The 14,615-nt window shown below is 38.1% G+C and overlaps 1 protein-coding gene across 1 annotated transcript in view; it reads left to right on the forward strand.

Moving 5' to 3' along the window:
- Positions 1 to 14,615, forward strand: part of LOC135078520 (protein NDNF-like) — a 29,018-nt gene that overhangs the window by 8,041 nt on the left and 6,362 nt on the right. The window contains exons 2-6 of the mRNA XM_063973059.1: positions 317 to 490; positions 5,839 to 5,948; positions 7,020 to 7,108; positions 7,663 to 7,781; positions 14,266 to 14,531. Of these exons, the coding sequence (XP_063829129.1) occupies positions 317 to 490; positions 5,839 to 5,948; positions 7,020 to 7,108; positions 7,663 to 7,781; positions 14,266 to 14,531 (758 nt within the window). The remainder of the gene's footprint in view (positions 1 to 316; positions 491 to 5,838; positions 5,949 to 7,019; positions 7,109 to 7,662; positions 7,782 to 14,265; positions 14,532 to 14,615) is intronic.

The following is a 14,615-nucleotide window of genomic DNA, read 5'->3' on the forward strand; positions in this document are numbered from 1 at the left end:
TTCAATGCTGTACAGTATACTCATGATATTATTTTATGTCGCAGTATCATCTCAAGATCTTTTAAAGCAGTTCCTTATAATCTAATAACGCAGTAATCTTTTAATGCAGTATAGTATAGTTGTTCCAAGAAGGCGAGTAAGCTTTACTTGTGTCGTGCTTGTGTAGTGGCTCGCTACTGTTCGTTTTTCAAAAGTTTTGATAGACATTAAACTTGTTATGTGCATGTACACGTACACACACAAGTAAAACTCACTCGATTTTGAGTTGCAAGAACTATACCTCATAATCATTTAACGCCGTACCTCTTTGTTGCAGTAACCTGAGCATCTTCACGGCAAGACTAGCCTCGTTGCTGGTGCTGCACGCCGCCGGCGCCGGCCTGGCGTCGCCCACTGTGCTGGTCTCCCGCCCGCCGGCCAGGGTGCAGGTGGACTGGCTGCCGACCGACAACCAGACCGTGTACAAGCTGAGGGAGGGAGAGACGAGGAGGTGAGATTAGTAAAGGTCTTACGCAGTAACCTGAGCAAAGAATTGCCAGAAGGCTCATCGACAGTCCCAGCCTCCTTGAAGCTTCGCTCCAGGAACTTGACCACCGAAGGTAGCTGTAGAATCTCTATAGGTTTTCTACAGGTTACCTACCCTTCGGAGAATGTGCGAAGGAATTACACTGTCTAATGGCACCAGCCCCCTTCCATCGCCGAGATACTAAAAGCAGGTTAGCGTACCATCCCTACATTGTTGATATTCCACCAGCCCGCCCTAAGCATTCACTGCCTGCTACTGTTTTTCCTGAACATTATAATCGGGGCCTCTCAAAGAGAGTGTGAAAAGACACAGGACAGGTACGTACCATCCTAGACTGCATCTCACTTAACCTGAGCATCTTCACGGCAAGACTGGCCTCGTTGCTGGTGCTGCACGCCGCCGGCGCCGGCCTGGCGTCGCCCACTGTGCTGGTCTCCCGCCCGCCGGCCAGGGTGCAGCTGGACTGGCTGCCGACCGACAACCAGACCGTGTACAAGCTGAGGGAGGAAGAGACCAGAAGGTGAGATTCTTCATCATCATCATTTCAGCCACAGGACGTCCACTGCTGAACATAGGCCTCCCACAATGATTTCCATATCGCCCGGTTGGTAGTGGCCTGCGTCCAGCGCCTTCCTGCTACCTTCAAGAGATCGTTGGTCTACTTTGCGAGTGAAAATACGGTGCGTTTTCCGGTACGTGGCCTCCTCTGAAGAACCTTGCTGCCCCGTTGGCCGTCAGTTCTGACCAGGAGGTGAGATTACTGAAAACTTCGTAAAATCAGATATAAAAGAAGTGTAGGGATTTTTATGGTTCTGAATATTGGAACTCAAACATTTGAGACGAGGATTTAGTGAGTAGAGTTTTGTGTGTATGATTTAGTAATAGAGTCCGTTTGAATACAAATGATGGCCTTTATTTTGTCTTATTTTAGTTTACATTTACACGGGCTCGAAATTATTGCGAACAAGGGCCTCATAATAGGACAGCCGAGATAATGGAGTTAATGAAATACCGCTACGCGCTACCAATTATTCATTTCTTGGCCTATTTGCGGACGTAAATCCTGACAAGTATTAAAACCAAGAAATAATAAACAATTCGACGACTAGGCTCTTGATTGAATAATTGAAAAACAAGATGCAAGTGTAAAGACCCAATTTTTCACGAAAGAAACTAAAAAAAAACTATCAATATCTTCAATACTCAATACTTTATTGTTTCACCACATTAGCATTTAGGTCTTACAATTCATGCAGAACAATGAAAATTTTCTTTAAAAGCAGGTTTAGGTAGGGCAATATTAGGGACTCAACTACTGATTTAATTTTCCATGAGACAGGAAAACAAAAGAATATTTTCCCATTTCTTATCTATCATTAACCCACTTTATACTACCGTCGTTTTAAAACAACACATAGAAACAAAAAATTTTGGAGAATATGTAGGTACTTTTGTTTTTATTTATTTATGTTACTTGACAGGTGAAGGCTTTGTCGACATAGTCTATGTGGCAAATCTTAATAATTCATTAGGTTTTCCATAATATTTACAAGTTTATTTAGCCATTTTCAACGATGAGTTTTCAAGATAAGTAATAATAATAAGTTGCACACTTTATTGAGATAGTTTATATAAAACGTGATGTTAGTATCATAAACTACATATAAACATCAAATCACACTGATTCAGAACCTTTGGTAAGAAGTTATAACGAAAAATAACTGGTGTTGTTTATAAACGCCAGCAGTAAAATGTACTACTTTATCTATCAAGACATTATTATTTTATTTTTTACTGTAGGACACATTATCAGGCTCTGGAGCTTCATGATTTCGTCGAGGAGCTAGAAAATGACGATAATTTTCCAGTACTAGATTGTCTGATGATTATTGATACAGTAGTTAATACATAGATACCTATAAACATAGCTGGGCACCGTTAATCAAATAGTTAACTTCGTTAATCGTTAAACCGTTAATAAAAAAATTAACTTCGTTAAACGTTAAAACGTTACATTTAGCAAGATTTAACGCAAGTTAACGTTAATCGTTAATCCGTTAACACACGATAATAAAACGAAAAAAGTAATTGTAGGTATGCAAGGTTCAAATAATTTCAAAAGCTTGTATCGCGCACGGAATTTATTCCTCTTTTATGTTTGAGCTACAAGTTTTCAAAATTAGAATAAAAGCTTGTTTTTAAAAAAGTATTTTATTATTATAATTTTATTTTACACTTTTTAGTAGTAGACTAAGAGCTAGTGAACGCCAGACCTAGGTACGTCATTTTATAAAAGCTGAAACTTTGTCAGCGTATGCTCCCAATATAGGATAGAATGTTGGTGAATCATGAAGTTTGGGTCATCGTGGCTATCCTAAAAAAACTGTCTGGCAAGGAGTTAGAACTGTCAAAATTGTCTGGCTGATGAGGAAACTACTTGTAATTATTGCCCTAATATTTTATATAAAAATCTGCTTTTATGGTAGAATAACGTAAGCCTAACTTTTACGGTGGCTTTTTCTGTATATTCAATAGACTGTAATTCTACTTACGTTATACTTATACCATAAAATCAGATTTTTATGTTAATATTTGGGCAATGATTAGAAGTTGTTTTGAGATCAGCCAAACAGTTTTGACAGTTCCAACTCCTTGCCAGACAGTTTTTTTAGGATAGCTGCCAAAGCAACGATGACCCAAACTTCATAATCCACCAACATTCTAACCTATATTGGGAGCATACGCTGACAAACTTTCGGCTTAAATGACGTAGGTCTGGCGTTCACCAGCTCTTAGTCTATAGTATGTCAATCTCAGAGCCTTAGTTCAATTACAATACAATTTAGCACCAAAGTGCTCGAAAAGACAAATCCAACAAACCCAAACTCGATAAGATTCCACCGTTTCGTTTAGGAATTCCTATGGCCACCTCCTGACTCCATCATCAGGACCCTGGACATCATCTAGTACTAAAGTGCTCGAAAAGACAAATCCAACGAACCCAAATTCGATGCGATGCCGCCGTTTCATTTAGGAGTTCCTATGACCACCTCCTGACTCCATCATCAGACCAGCTTAATGGTACCGTAACATTGCATTTTCACCGTACTTACATAAGTATACCAAATTTCAGCTCAATCGGTTGAGAACTGTTCTTAAATTCAGTTGCAAGATTTGTCCCACACATACTAACAAGTGAAGTCATTTATTTTTTATACAAATCGGACTTTATAAAATTTATTTTTTATGTAAATAAAAAAAAAAATGATGATATGAAATTTCTGACCTCACCATACCATTTATATGCCCATGTTAACATGGTCTAGTGTCGGCTCATATACCCATTTACCTAACACCCTATATAAAGCTTGTAAATAAATAAAATAGCATATTTTATATCGTTTCGTTCTGGTTACAAAAACTGTTGTTTTGGGTTCTGGAAGCCCGAACGTACTTGTCAGAACACGTTTTTCTAGTGTTTTTCAGCGTGCCTGCTGTATCTTTTTGGTAAATAGTAGGTACCGGATTAACGATTAACGGACTTAGGATAATTTAACGGAAGTTAACGAGTCCGTTAACATTTTTAAAAGTTAACTTAAAAGTTAATCCGTTAATAGAAATGTTAACTTCGTTAATTAACGATTAACGGATTAACGAGTTAATGCCCAGCTATGCCTATAAACAATAACAACACAACTAGAATAAAAACAATTACTGAGCAGTGGCTCAGTGGTCCAGTGGCCCCAATAGGATTATTCCACTATGCTCACCTCGGTGATATCACCTGGGTGAAGAAAGTGTTATTTTTCGTGTCCTCATTTCACATCAGAACCATTTCACCCAGATGATATTATCCATATGACTTTATTTGACTAAAGCAGTCGCTTTTGTTCATCTATTTTAGGGATGAATTCACCCAGGTTTTCGCATTTGTTTACCAGGGTGAATTAATTTCTAGGTGAACAAAAGGTTCTAGGTGATCGTTTTAGTCGACGCAATCCACCTGTAAAATGAAGCTAGGTGAAATGAATGGTTCCGAGGTGAGATGAGGACATTAAAAAGACAAATAAATATTTCTATTTCTATTTCACTTTCTTCACCCAGGTGAACAAAGTGGAATGACCCCCCAATAGGCTCCCCGCTCAGCATTTATCCTGACATTCTCGTAAGGGCATGTCGAGAAGCTGGTCTTCCTCGGACGCTCTTGCTTTTGGCATCGCACATCCTGTCGAAGAGACATCGACTCGAGTTTGCTATCCCTCAAAAGGGTGCGTGAAATGCAGGGAATTACCGTGGTACCTATCTTCAGTTATGCATTTTTACAATTAAAGAAACAAAAGATAATACCAAAAGTAATATTACTCAGTTTTGTCACAAAAGCCAAATAAAATAAAGGATGGTTTTCTTTATGCAATGCATAACTCATAGTAGTGCATTTTACTACTGTTGTTTATAAACGACACCGCTTTTCCGAATTTCCACGAGGGAAATATTTTTTTTCTTATTTTTCCCATGTTATTTGTCAGTTTTTAAGCCTCATATACAAAGATCATTAAGTTTGGAGATAGTAAAATGTTTCAGGAGTATCTGGGTTAATGTTTGATTCAATCCATTTCATATTCGGGTCCTTGTGCCAATTGCCCAGATCAAGGAAGGAATAGCACTTGCGATACTCACTCTTCTGTCAGCGCGATTTATTGTCTATCGCCGATGCCAGTGGCCCGGTTCTTTCATTTGATATCATAAATCTAGATCTGCGTGACGTAAAGTTTAACAATAGAAGTGGGTTGTGCGTCCATCTTTTCTAAAAGTCGTTATTTTTGTGATGATTTGTTGTGAGCTGGATTTTTTAAATAGATAAGGGAAATAATCACAATAAAGACTTACTTATGAGTAGAGATTACACCTCTATTTCTTTCTATTATGGTAAAAGGAGTGGGTGATAATAACATTTCAATTCAACAGATCGAATATTATTAATCTACGTATATTATACTCATAATTATTAGTGTAGTAACTTACAGAACGAGGAAGAAAATATCTTTACTGCAAAGTATGAAAAGTTTTCCTATCCACAATCACTTATTGCCTGTCTTACCCAAACAGAAAAAAACTATCAATCAAATAATACAATATCGCGATTTAGCTAAATCTTTTTTTCAACATAAGTGAGACTACATCATGGTAGAGCACTGAGCTCGTTATTTTTCAGAACTATCTAACTACAAAAACCCATACCGTGAAACCTCTTGTACGCTGATGATGAATAATTGGTAATTTTAACAAAATGTTTTTATTTTGTTTTCTTACAGCTTGGAGCTGAATATCACGTCGATCCCTGAAACTCCGGTGTTCATCAACATAAGCCCGTGCTCGAGGGACTTCCACTGGGCCTTGTATCACGGCAAGACTCATAGTCAAGGTAAGTACGAATCATCCATTTATTTTGTTTCAGTAACACCACAATGTAATCATAATCATGTGTGTGTGTCTCTCTCTTCGTGAGTTGCAAGAACTATAGATGACACAATGTATGTGTAGTTCTTGCAACTCACGAAGGCGACTGAGCTTTACTTGTGTGTGTACGTGTACATGCACATTCACATGACGATAGTTAAGCTGAGTTGCACAATCTTACTTTAACTTTGACAATCGTCAAAAATTTGTCAAACTTCATACAAATAAGCACCGGTTATTGTCATAGTTACGGTCAAATTAAGGTGGTACAACTCAGCCTAAATCTATGAAAACTTTTGAAAAACGAACAGTAGCGAGCCACCACACATGTAAAGCTCATAATGCCATGTGCGGTTCACATCTCAGTTGCGACTGTGGTTGCGATGCATGTGAATAAAAGACGTTTCACAAACATCAGTGAAGCTACTTACAGTTACGTCAACGTGTATGCTCAGATTGCTCAGTTCTGTATCAGTGCTTCAATGACTCAATTCAAGTCAATACTCAGTTGACGGAGCTTCAGTGATACGTCCATGATTATCGGTGTGAATTGACCATAAAGGAATATGAATATGTTGCAAATTGTAATTTGATACAACCATCTTATACAGTTACACACTAATGGTTCACTGACTGTTTAGAGATGGACTTTAGAATAAAAGAATTTGGGAAACTCGTTGAGTAACATCACTTTTTTATTTACTAGCGGCCGCCCGCTTTGTACGCGTGGATCCCGTTTAACCCCCTTAGGGGTTGAGTTTTGTAAAATCCGTTCTTAGTGAGCACCACGTTCTAAAAGAAACCCCCATGCAAAATTTGAGACTCCTATTGTAGTTCTGAGATTTCGTGATGAGTGAGTGAGTCAGTCAGTAACCTTTCGCTTTTATAAATATGTATAGATGGTTGTAGTTTCAAAGGTTAAGAAATTACAGACTTGGGTAAACTATATTATCTGGAACGAATTGTATCCGAGCTCCAAAGAAATTAGTACTTCAACTGAAAGTGACATCGAATTAATTAAGTTTTATTGTTCCAGGCTCCCTGACTCTACTAAAAGAACATAATGGCGTTGAGATGAAGACGTTTTCTATATTTATAGCACCCCAAGACAGATATATTTTGCAGGTAAAGTTACTTAAAATATGATGTTACCCATTATAATATACCAGTAATAGCTTTTACAGCGGCAGTTTACTTTTCACTGAAAGTTATATTAGTGCACGGGTTCCCCTTTCAAAAACCGAGATAAAAAAAATTCTATACAATTCCTGATAGACTAAGAGCTAGTGAACGCCGGACCTACGTCATTTTATAAAAGCTGAAAGTTTGTCAGCGTATGCTCCCAATATGGGATAGAATGGTCGTGAATCATGAAGTTTGGGTCATCGTGGCTTTGGCAGCTATCCTAAAAAAACTGTCTGCCAAGGAGTTGGAACTGTCAAAACTGTCTGGCTGATGAGGAAACTACTTCTAATTTATTACCCTAATATTTTATAGCATAAAAATCAGCTTTCATGGTGTTAAGCGTAAGCCTAACTTTTACGGTGGCTTTTTGTGTATATTCAATAGACTGTAATTCTACTTCATACTCGTAGATAGACAGACAAAATGAACAGAATTTGCTAAAGCAGCAAAATTTTTAAACCTTTCCTTTACCACAATGTCAATTTACTTCCCAGTTGTCTACAATAAGAGGCGGGGCGTGCGCAGTCAGCGTGCGAGGGGAGTCCACCAGGCTTGTGCGACTACGCCTACGGACCAGGTCTCGAAGAAGGCTTGTCGCCAACTGGGATCCTAGGTAAGACCTTTGTAATCTATGTAGGATATGAATGAGAAGGGGAACGTAAAGATGTGTGAAAGAGAAGGAAGAGTGTGTGAGTGTGACGTACGACGACGTGTAGACGAACGACGATTGTTTTGAATTACTATTTTTATTATTTTCTATCTCGGGCAAATAAATACGTGGGAATTAGAACTGCATTTCAATTCCTACATCTATTTAGCTGGCTTTTTTGGATTTATTATAGGTATTTGTTAGCTGCCATGCAACCCAATAAAAATTACAAAATTAAGAGACCAATTAATACTAACTCAATATGAAAATAATGTTCATCGTCAGGTCAATTATTAGTCTTCACATGAACACGATTGTTTAATTTATCAGAGACAAATGGGGGATTTTGTTTACAACACTCCACACAAAATTGTTCAAACAGAAGGAATTCGATTCCATTGCACACATGGAAAACACTTCTCTGTCTTCGGAATCTGAGGGGCTACTCCCAACAACATTATCCAAAGTTTCTAATGCTTCTGTCACTCTCATGCAAAGCGAGATGCCAGCATGAGCAAGGATGATGATAGATAGACCTCCAATTATGCAAACGGCGGTAGGAAGTAGCAACATTTATTTTTCATTCTTAGGGAAATTTTATAATAACTGTAGCTAGAATTTTACTGCAACAGTATGAAATTAAAATCACCACACACCAGCTTCTTTCTAACCACATCATCACACTTTTTTGCGTCATAATTTCTAAACAAGATATTAAAGAAACCGAGTTATATTGAGCAGAGATATCTATATAAAAACCCGTCGAGCCGGCACAGTTATCCATAGCGTCCTGCACATAAATCTAGCCTGTCTGTCACACATCGTCACAAGGTATAAATGAATTTATGATGTGCCTAAAGCTAGATATTGCCTGTAAGGTTGAGTGCAGACTTAGGACATCATGGTTATAAAATTCCACTACGTCAGTACATAACTTTTTGCCCTAACAATAATGTTAGCAGCATAGTTGCATTCCGGTAGTTAGAGGTAAGATACCCAATTCACCTGTGGTTGGGGATTGGGCGAATCTCTCTTCAGGTTTGCATAAAATACTAGAAGGAAAAGGGGTCTCTTGTTACCCATTAGTGTCCTGTTCAGTCGACGACTCTACGACGTTATTTTTCGGTATTTATTTTTGTACTCTCAATGAACATCTTTTTCATCATATAATATATCGAGACCAGACCGGCCATGACCATAAAGAAAACCAGGTTTTCAGTTTAATAAACCCAGCTCTAAAGATTAACCCGGCGTCTCTAATGAAAATCCTGGGATTATAGCGAGGTCGCCGTGGAAAACCACTTAACAGATCGCAGGGCTTAGAGCCACTGCAGACATGCTTCTTTTAGCATCAGCGATTTTTAGAAGCTGAATCCAGACATTTCACACCGCACACTTAAAAACGCCAAACGTGGCGGTTGAGTCGCTTTTGGGAAGCTGGACGCAGCAACAGCAGTAAACAGAGCATCCAAAAGCATAAAGTCGCCAAATCGCGATGCTTCATCGATAGCGTCACTAAAACGCGTGATTCCGATACCGTGTCCGAACGCATGAAGTTTTTTTTTATCCACAACGAGGAAGCTCTTGGCCCGTATCTCACCTGATGGTAAGTGACGATCAGGCCGAAGGTGGAAGCGAGCTTCACCCGGAATCCTCAACCACGGAGGAACTGGCTTTCTTACCTCTAACTGACGGAGCACAACAATGCTGTTAACATTGTTGTTATGGTAAGATGGTGGTAGCTAGCCAGGCGGACTTAGAACAAGCCCTACCACCAATTCGTAAAATCGCGACGCTGCATCGATACAGTCGCCGATAGTTGATGAAAAAGTAGCATGTCTGCTCTGCGCCTTCAAGATTTTTCCCGGGATCGCTTTCCGGGATTGAAATGAATCAACTTCATTTCGTAAAGTGAATATTTCTCCGCTATTGTTCCGCTCGCGTGAACAAACGGATTGAACTGGAATTATTATCTTTTAGGATTTATGAATATTCTCCGAGAAAAAAACCAAATACCAATTAGATTCAAAAGGATTTCAATCAGATTAGAAATTACTTATCTTGTATACATTGTCAATATTAAAATAATTTGCCAAGACTGTCATTTCTTTAAAACGCCTCTTCATTCTAGTTTTTTTAGTTAGCTTTCAATTTACTGAGAAAACAAATTTTAATAGCTTTAAAATTAGGGAATATTTAGTCATTTAAGTTTGTGGCGTAATAGGTTCTAATTGCACGAACCTGTAGAAGTCGCGTTCTGACACCTCATAAGAAGTAACAGCGAAATTATAAGCGACAAAATATAGCCCAATGGTGGCAGTGTCAGACTAGCCAAATCGAGATCCGAGGAACTCGGGATTGGACCCCTTCGCCGCCGGACAGTTAAAAAAAATTATCAATCCCATCAATATTGGTGTTAACTGAATAAAATATCAGTTAACACCAATATTTTGGCACCTATGAACATCAAACCAAAATAAAAAAGGTAGCCCTTAGACTAGGCGCAGACCACCGATTTTTAGTTGGCCGATAGTTGTGTGCCTGATTTTAATTTGTTTATGGAAATGGCCAAATCAAATCGGCGTAATGTGCGCACTTCCATACATGCTCATACTGATCAACTGCCCGACTAAACTATCGGACGACGAAAAATCGATGGTCTGCGCCTAGGCTTAAGGGGCACTTTACAATTACATGTCTCCGGATTTTGGACCCTACCAGGAGAAAATAATTTAAGATATTGTTCAAGAACTTGTGTGTCTACCCCCTTAGAGATAGAGCACGCGATACGTCGCACGACAACTTTCAGATATCGGCTACATTTCTCAACGCCTTGTAGCATCCGCGTACGAGTTGATTTAATGCACAACCCTTTATTTATGTTACAAGTACTTATTACATTGTAAGGTGATAACCGTCACAATATTTCAATAACGCTTGTGATTTTTGACAGCCGTTTCAATGTACACTGACTGGTGTTTGTAAGCTATTCTGAGCAAATAATTAAACCGATAAAAGTAGGTTAAGGTTTAACATCTAGGTCATCTAACCACCACTATAAGATCGATCACGTGCCTGTCCAATTTTACCAGGGATAATTCTGAACAAAGGGACTGGAATTCGCTGCTGTTGTCTATTCAAGGCGAGAGTGAATAGACACTTACAGGGTAGGTATGTACCATCTAAGATTGCGTCTCACTTCACATCAAGTGTGAATGGATGATACCTGCCTTGCTTTGCATTTAAAAAAAAAAAGGACGATTGAAAGGTTTCGGTTCGTTCAGTATCAAAATATAAAACTTTAAACATCGATTTATCTTATTAGTGGTTAGCAACTGCTAAAATTATTAGTTATGAATCTGTTTGATTATAATGTTTGTTGGTAAAGTCTGCCCTTCGAGGAATGAACGATGAATTTCGGCGCGATTTAATATTTATTACTTCATTAGTTCTTAGTTGTTGTATTATGAATTTCTCAAGTGTATTCTTTATTTTGTGGGAAGTTTTACGAGTATTATGATAGCGACTCATTTCCCACTTCTTGTTCCCGCCACTACTCTCCTGTGTAGCTAGCTCGGCCCAGAAAAGCAACAGATGTCAGCAGTACAAAAACAGGATTATTCCCACCTCTTGTTCCCACCGCTACAACTCCTGTGTAGCCACGATCTACAGCTTGACTGCCGATAAAAACCCAGCCAATGAAGGTCAAGTTTGTCCCGGGGGAAAGTTAAACTGTCATTGGACTCGCAACGAAATTAATCAGAAGAACATAGGAGGACTTCGAAGTTAAGGTTCGACTTCCCTCCATCTCAAAGCGGATGAGAGGTGACAAACAAAGGTTAGCAGTACAAGAGCTGGACTAAAGATAATATCGAAACTTAAGGCTGCTAACCAGCTGTATAAAGACCGAGTAGCCAGCTAATACAGACCCTGTAATACCAAAAAAGGCCCCAAATTAATCAGAAAAATCAAAATTTCCGAGATCACTCCGACTTTTTTGATCGTAATTAGGCCAACTTCGCTCCGTTTATAGCGAAATCATTTGTCACGAAATTCTGTTTTGCGATCACGAATATAACTCTATCTAGAGGGGTGGGCACAGCTTAAAGACATAGATTAAATCCTACCAACATATTAATAATTTAATGACCATCACAAGCCATTACAGTTAATTATCTAGCAAACACCATCGCGATTTGCGATAACCATGAAACGTGCAACATAGTAGAGCATTCCGATGCTTTCATTACGGAGATCAATGGTGGACACCGCATTCCTATATAATAATCCCGTTAGTTCAGTAAAAAAGAAGATCATAGAGTAACGGTCGGTTATAAGGCTATCAATTATACTTCAAAGAAGTGGCGCTTGTTTTTTGTACGAAAGGATTGCAAGAATGTGGAGCGCATTCGCAGAGCCAATATTGAAGTAAAACTACGTAAATATGGAGTATGAGGGATACGATGGCAGAAATCTAGGTAGGGACTTACCAAAAATTTGGTAATGCAATTAAATTAAAATTAAAATTGTGGTATACATAGATTCTCACATGATAGACACATACTTATACAATAAAATTAAGTTACTAGTAGGATTTTTAATACAAACATATCCTTATTTTCGCAGATGAAAGTATCACGATGCCCATTACCATACCTATATCGCAAGAGACTATGTAAACTATGTTATGTGGGGCTCCGGGTCCATAATCACCGGGTTTATGAACTCATTTTTTTTAAAACATCTGACAAAAAATAAAACTCAGCATAAAAGGAGCGGAAACGCAAAAGTGACGAGATTATCCAATCAAAAGTAGCAAAATAAACTCTCTCTCTATTAACGTCAAAATAATCTTTAGCTATTTCAGCCTAAAATAAACTAAAATTACGACAGGCAATTAAAATTTTAAGCAAGTTAAATTCAAACAAACGAAGCTGCAGGCAAAGATTTCAGTCAAACCTGCTCAAAGATACTAAATAATTTAGTATCTTTTGCTAGACAAAATGGCACTCAAGATTTTAAATACATTGTCAATTTACTTCAAACACGCGCCTAATAAACTTACATCTCCATCAAGCATAATATTTACTTAGGGATTAAGTTAATGACTTAATGCCAGTATAGAACATTTAAGGATTATAAAATATTATCTAAAGCTTTTCATGTATTTTCAGTCGGTTTAATATTTTCCAAAGTATAAATTTAATCTACTTTAAAACTAAGTACGTAGTATGACTTTTAGAATATTCTTTGTTATTATTCAAAACTCATAAAGGCGTCGGTCAAAATCACTTTTGCCTGATTTTTGCTATCAAAATTAGTTTTGAACGATTGTGAGTTTTGATTGTAACGTAGATTTTTGACTACGGGTTTCGTAGCTCTTTTGAAGCAAACATTTTAAGATATCCACAGCGTTTTTCTAGAAAAACCATCGGCTGTTCTTTTCTTCTTGCATCCAACCTAACATAGTAATAACTAATCATCACAACTTCACTTTGCATTTCTTAATATAGATTTCAATTGACATACTTCTCCCTTACCCAGAAGATGCCTACATAATCTAGCCTTCGCAATTTACTTTTTCGCGACTATAAGTCCTTTATTAAAATACAATGAGGCTTAAAAAGTCGGTATTAAATTAATTTTGTAATGATTAAAGGGACTAAAGACGGATCTAGCATACTAATATAGATGCGGCAGCTTTATAGGTTTTTATTGTGGAACAATTATAGGAATTCCAACGCATAGCACGGGTCTAGTAGTGATAACTTTACCATTATATAACAGGATTTTTATAGGGTTGACAGCAAAAATATACATGCTTCTGCCTAGCTTAGCCCGCGTGGATAACTGTGTAGGATCTCAGATTTTGTTCACAATTTCATGTGTAGTACATTTTTTTCACAGAACCAAACTGAAAAGTAGTAAATCATTTACAGAGAAAATCTATCCAGTTCGTTTTGAAGATGTGGTAAAAATAGTCAGTTAAAAACGTTTCAGTAAAACGGCCGTGCCACGTACTAAGGTGTAGAGTTTTTTTTACAGGGCTTGTAGAGTTAGGAGGGCATGTAGGTAAGGTTAGAGACTTGGCTCTACATGAAATCTGACAACTATTCCCAATGCGAGGTATTATGGTCTCGTCTTAGCAACATTTTACATGAAAATGTTTTGGTGGGATCATTTATGCTTTCGCATTTATTGTATAGTATGACGACACGACACGACGACATCATAAAGGTAGTAGGAAGGCATTGGGCGCAGGCCGCTACCAACCGGGTAACATGGAAAACATTGGGGGAGGTCTATTTAATTGTTCAGCAGTGGACGTCCTATGACTGAGATGATGATGATGATGATGATTTACAGTATGAAGCTTTTATTTTAATATTATAAACAGACTTTATGATTAATTTGTATAGATTAAATTAACTGTACCCTTTTGTTCCAGCCCTATAGATCCGCAAGCCACCACTTACTGCGTCGTGGCGTCCCACTTGAAAAACTACACGTCTCTATGCGCAGCGCAATGCGACTCGAAAGCGAACCGATTAGAAAACAAATCATTCGAACAGTACGATCGGGACTCGATTGAGAATCGAGAAGATTCCCGTCAAATCGATTGCGCGAGCGCTCAAATCGACAACAAAGTGGAGGTGGATCCTTTCGGGATTTTTGAGGGTAACTTCAAAAGCGTTTACAGGAGAAAAAAGTTCGGTGAGTTTTAGAGTTTTGAAAACAATGCTTGAATTGGGAATCGTTTCCTGTATTTCTCCTTGTACCTACATTTTAAGAAGGAAT

Source organism: Ostrinia nubilalis, chromosome 15 (assembly GCF_963855985.1).
Source record: "Ostrinia nubilalis chromosome 15, ilOstNubi1.1, whole genome shotgun sequence".
NCBI lineage: Eukaryota > Metazoa > Arthropoda > Insecta > Lepidoptera > Crambidae > Ostrinia > Ostrinia nubilalis.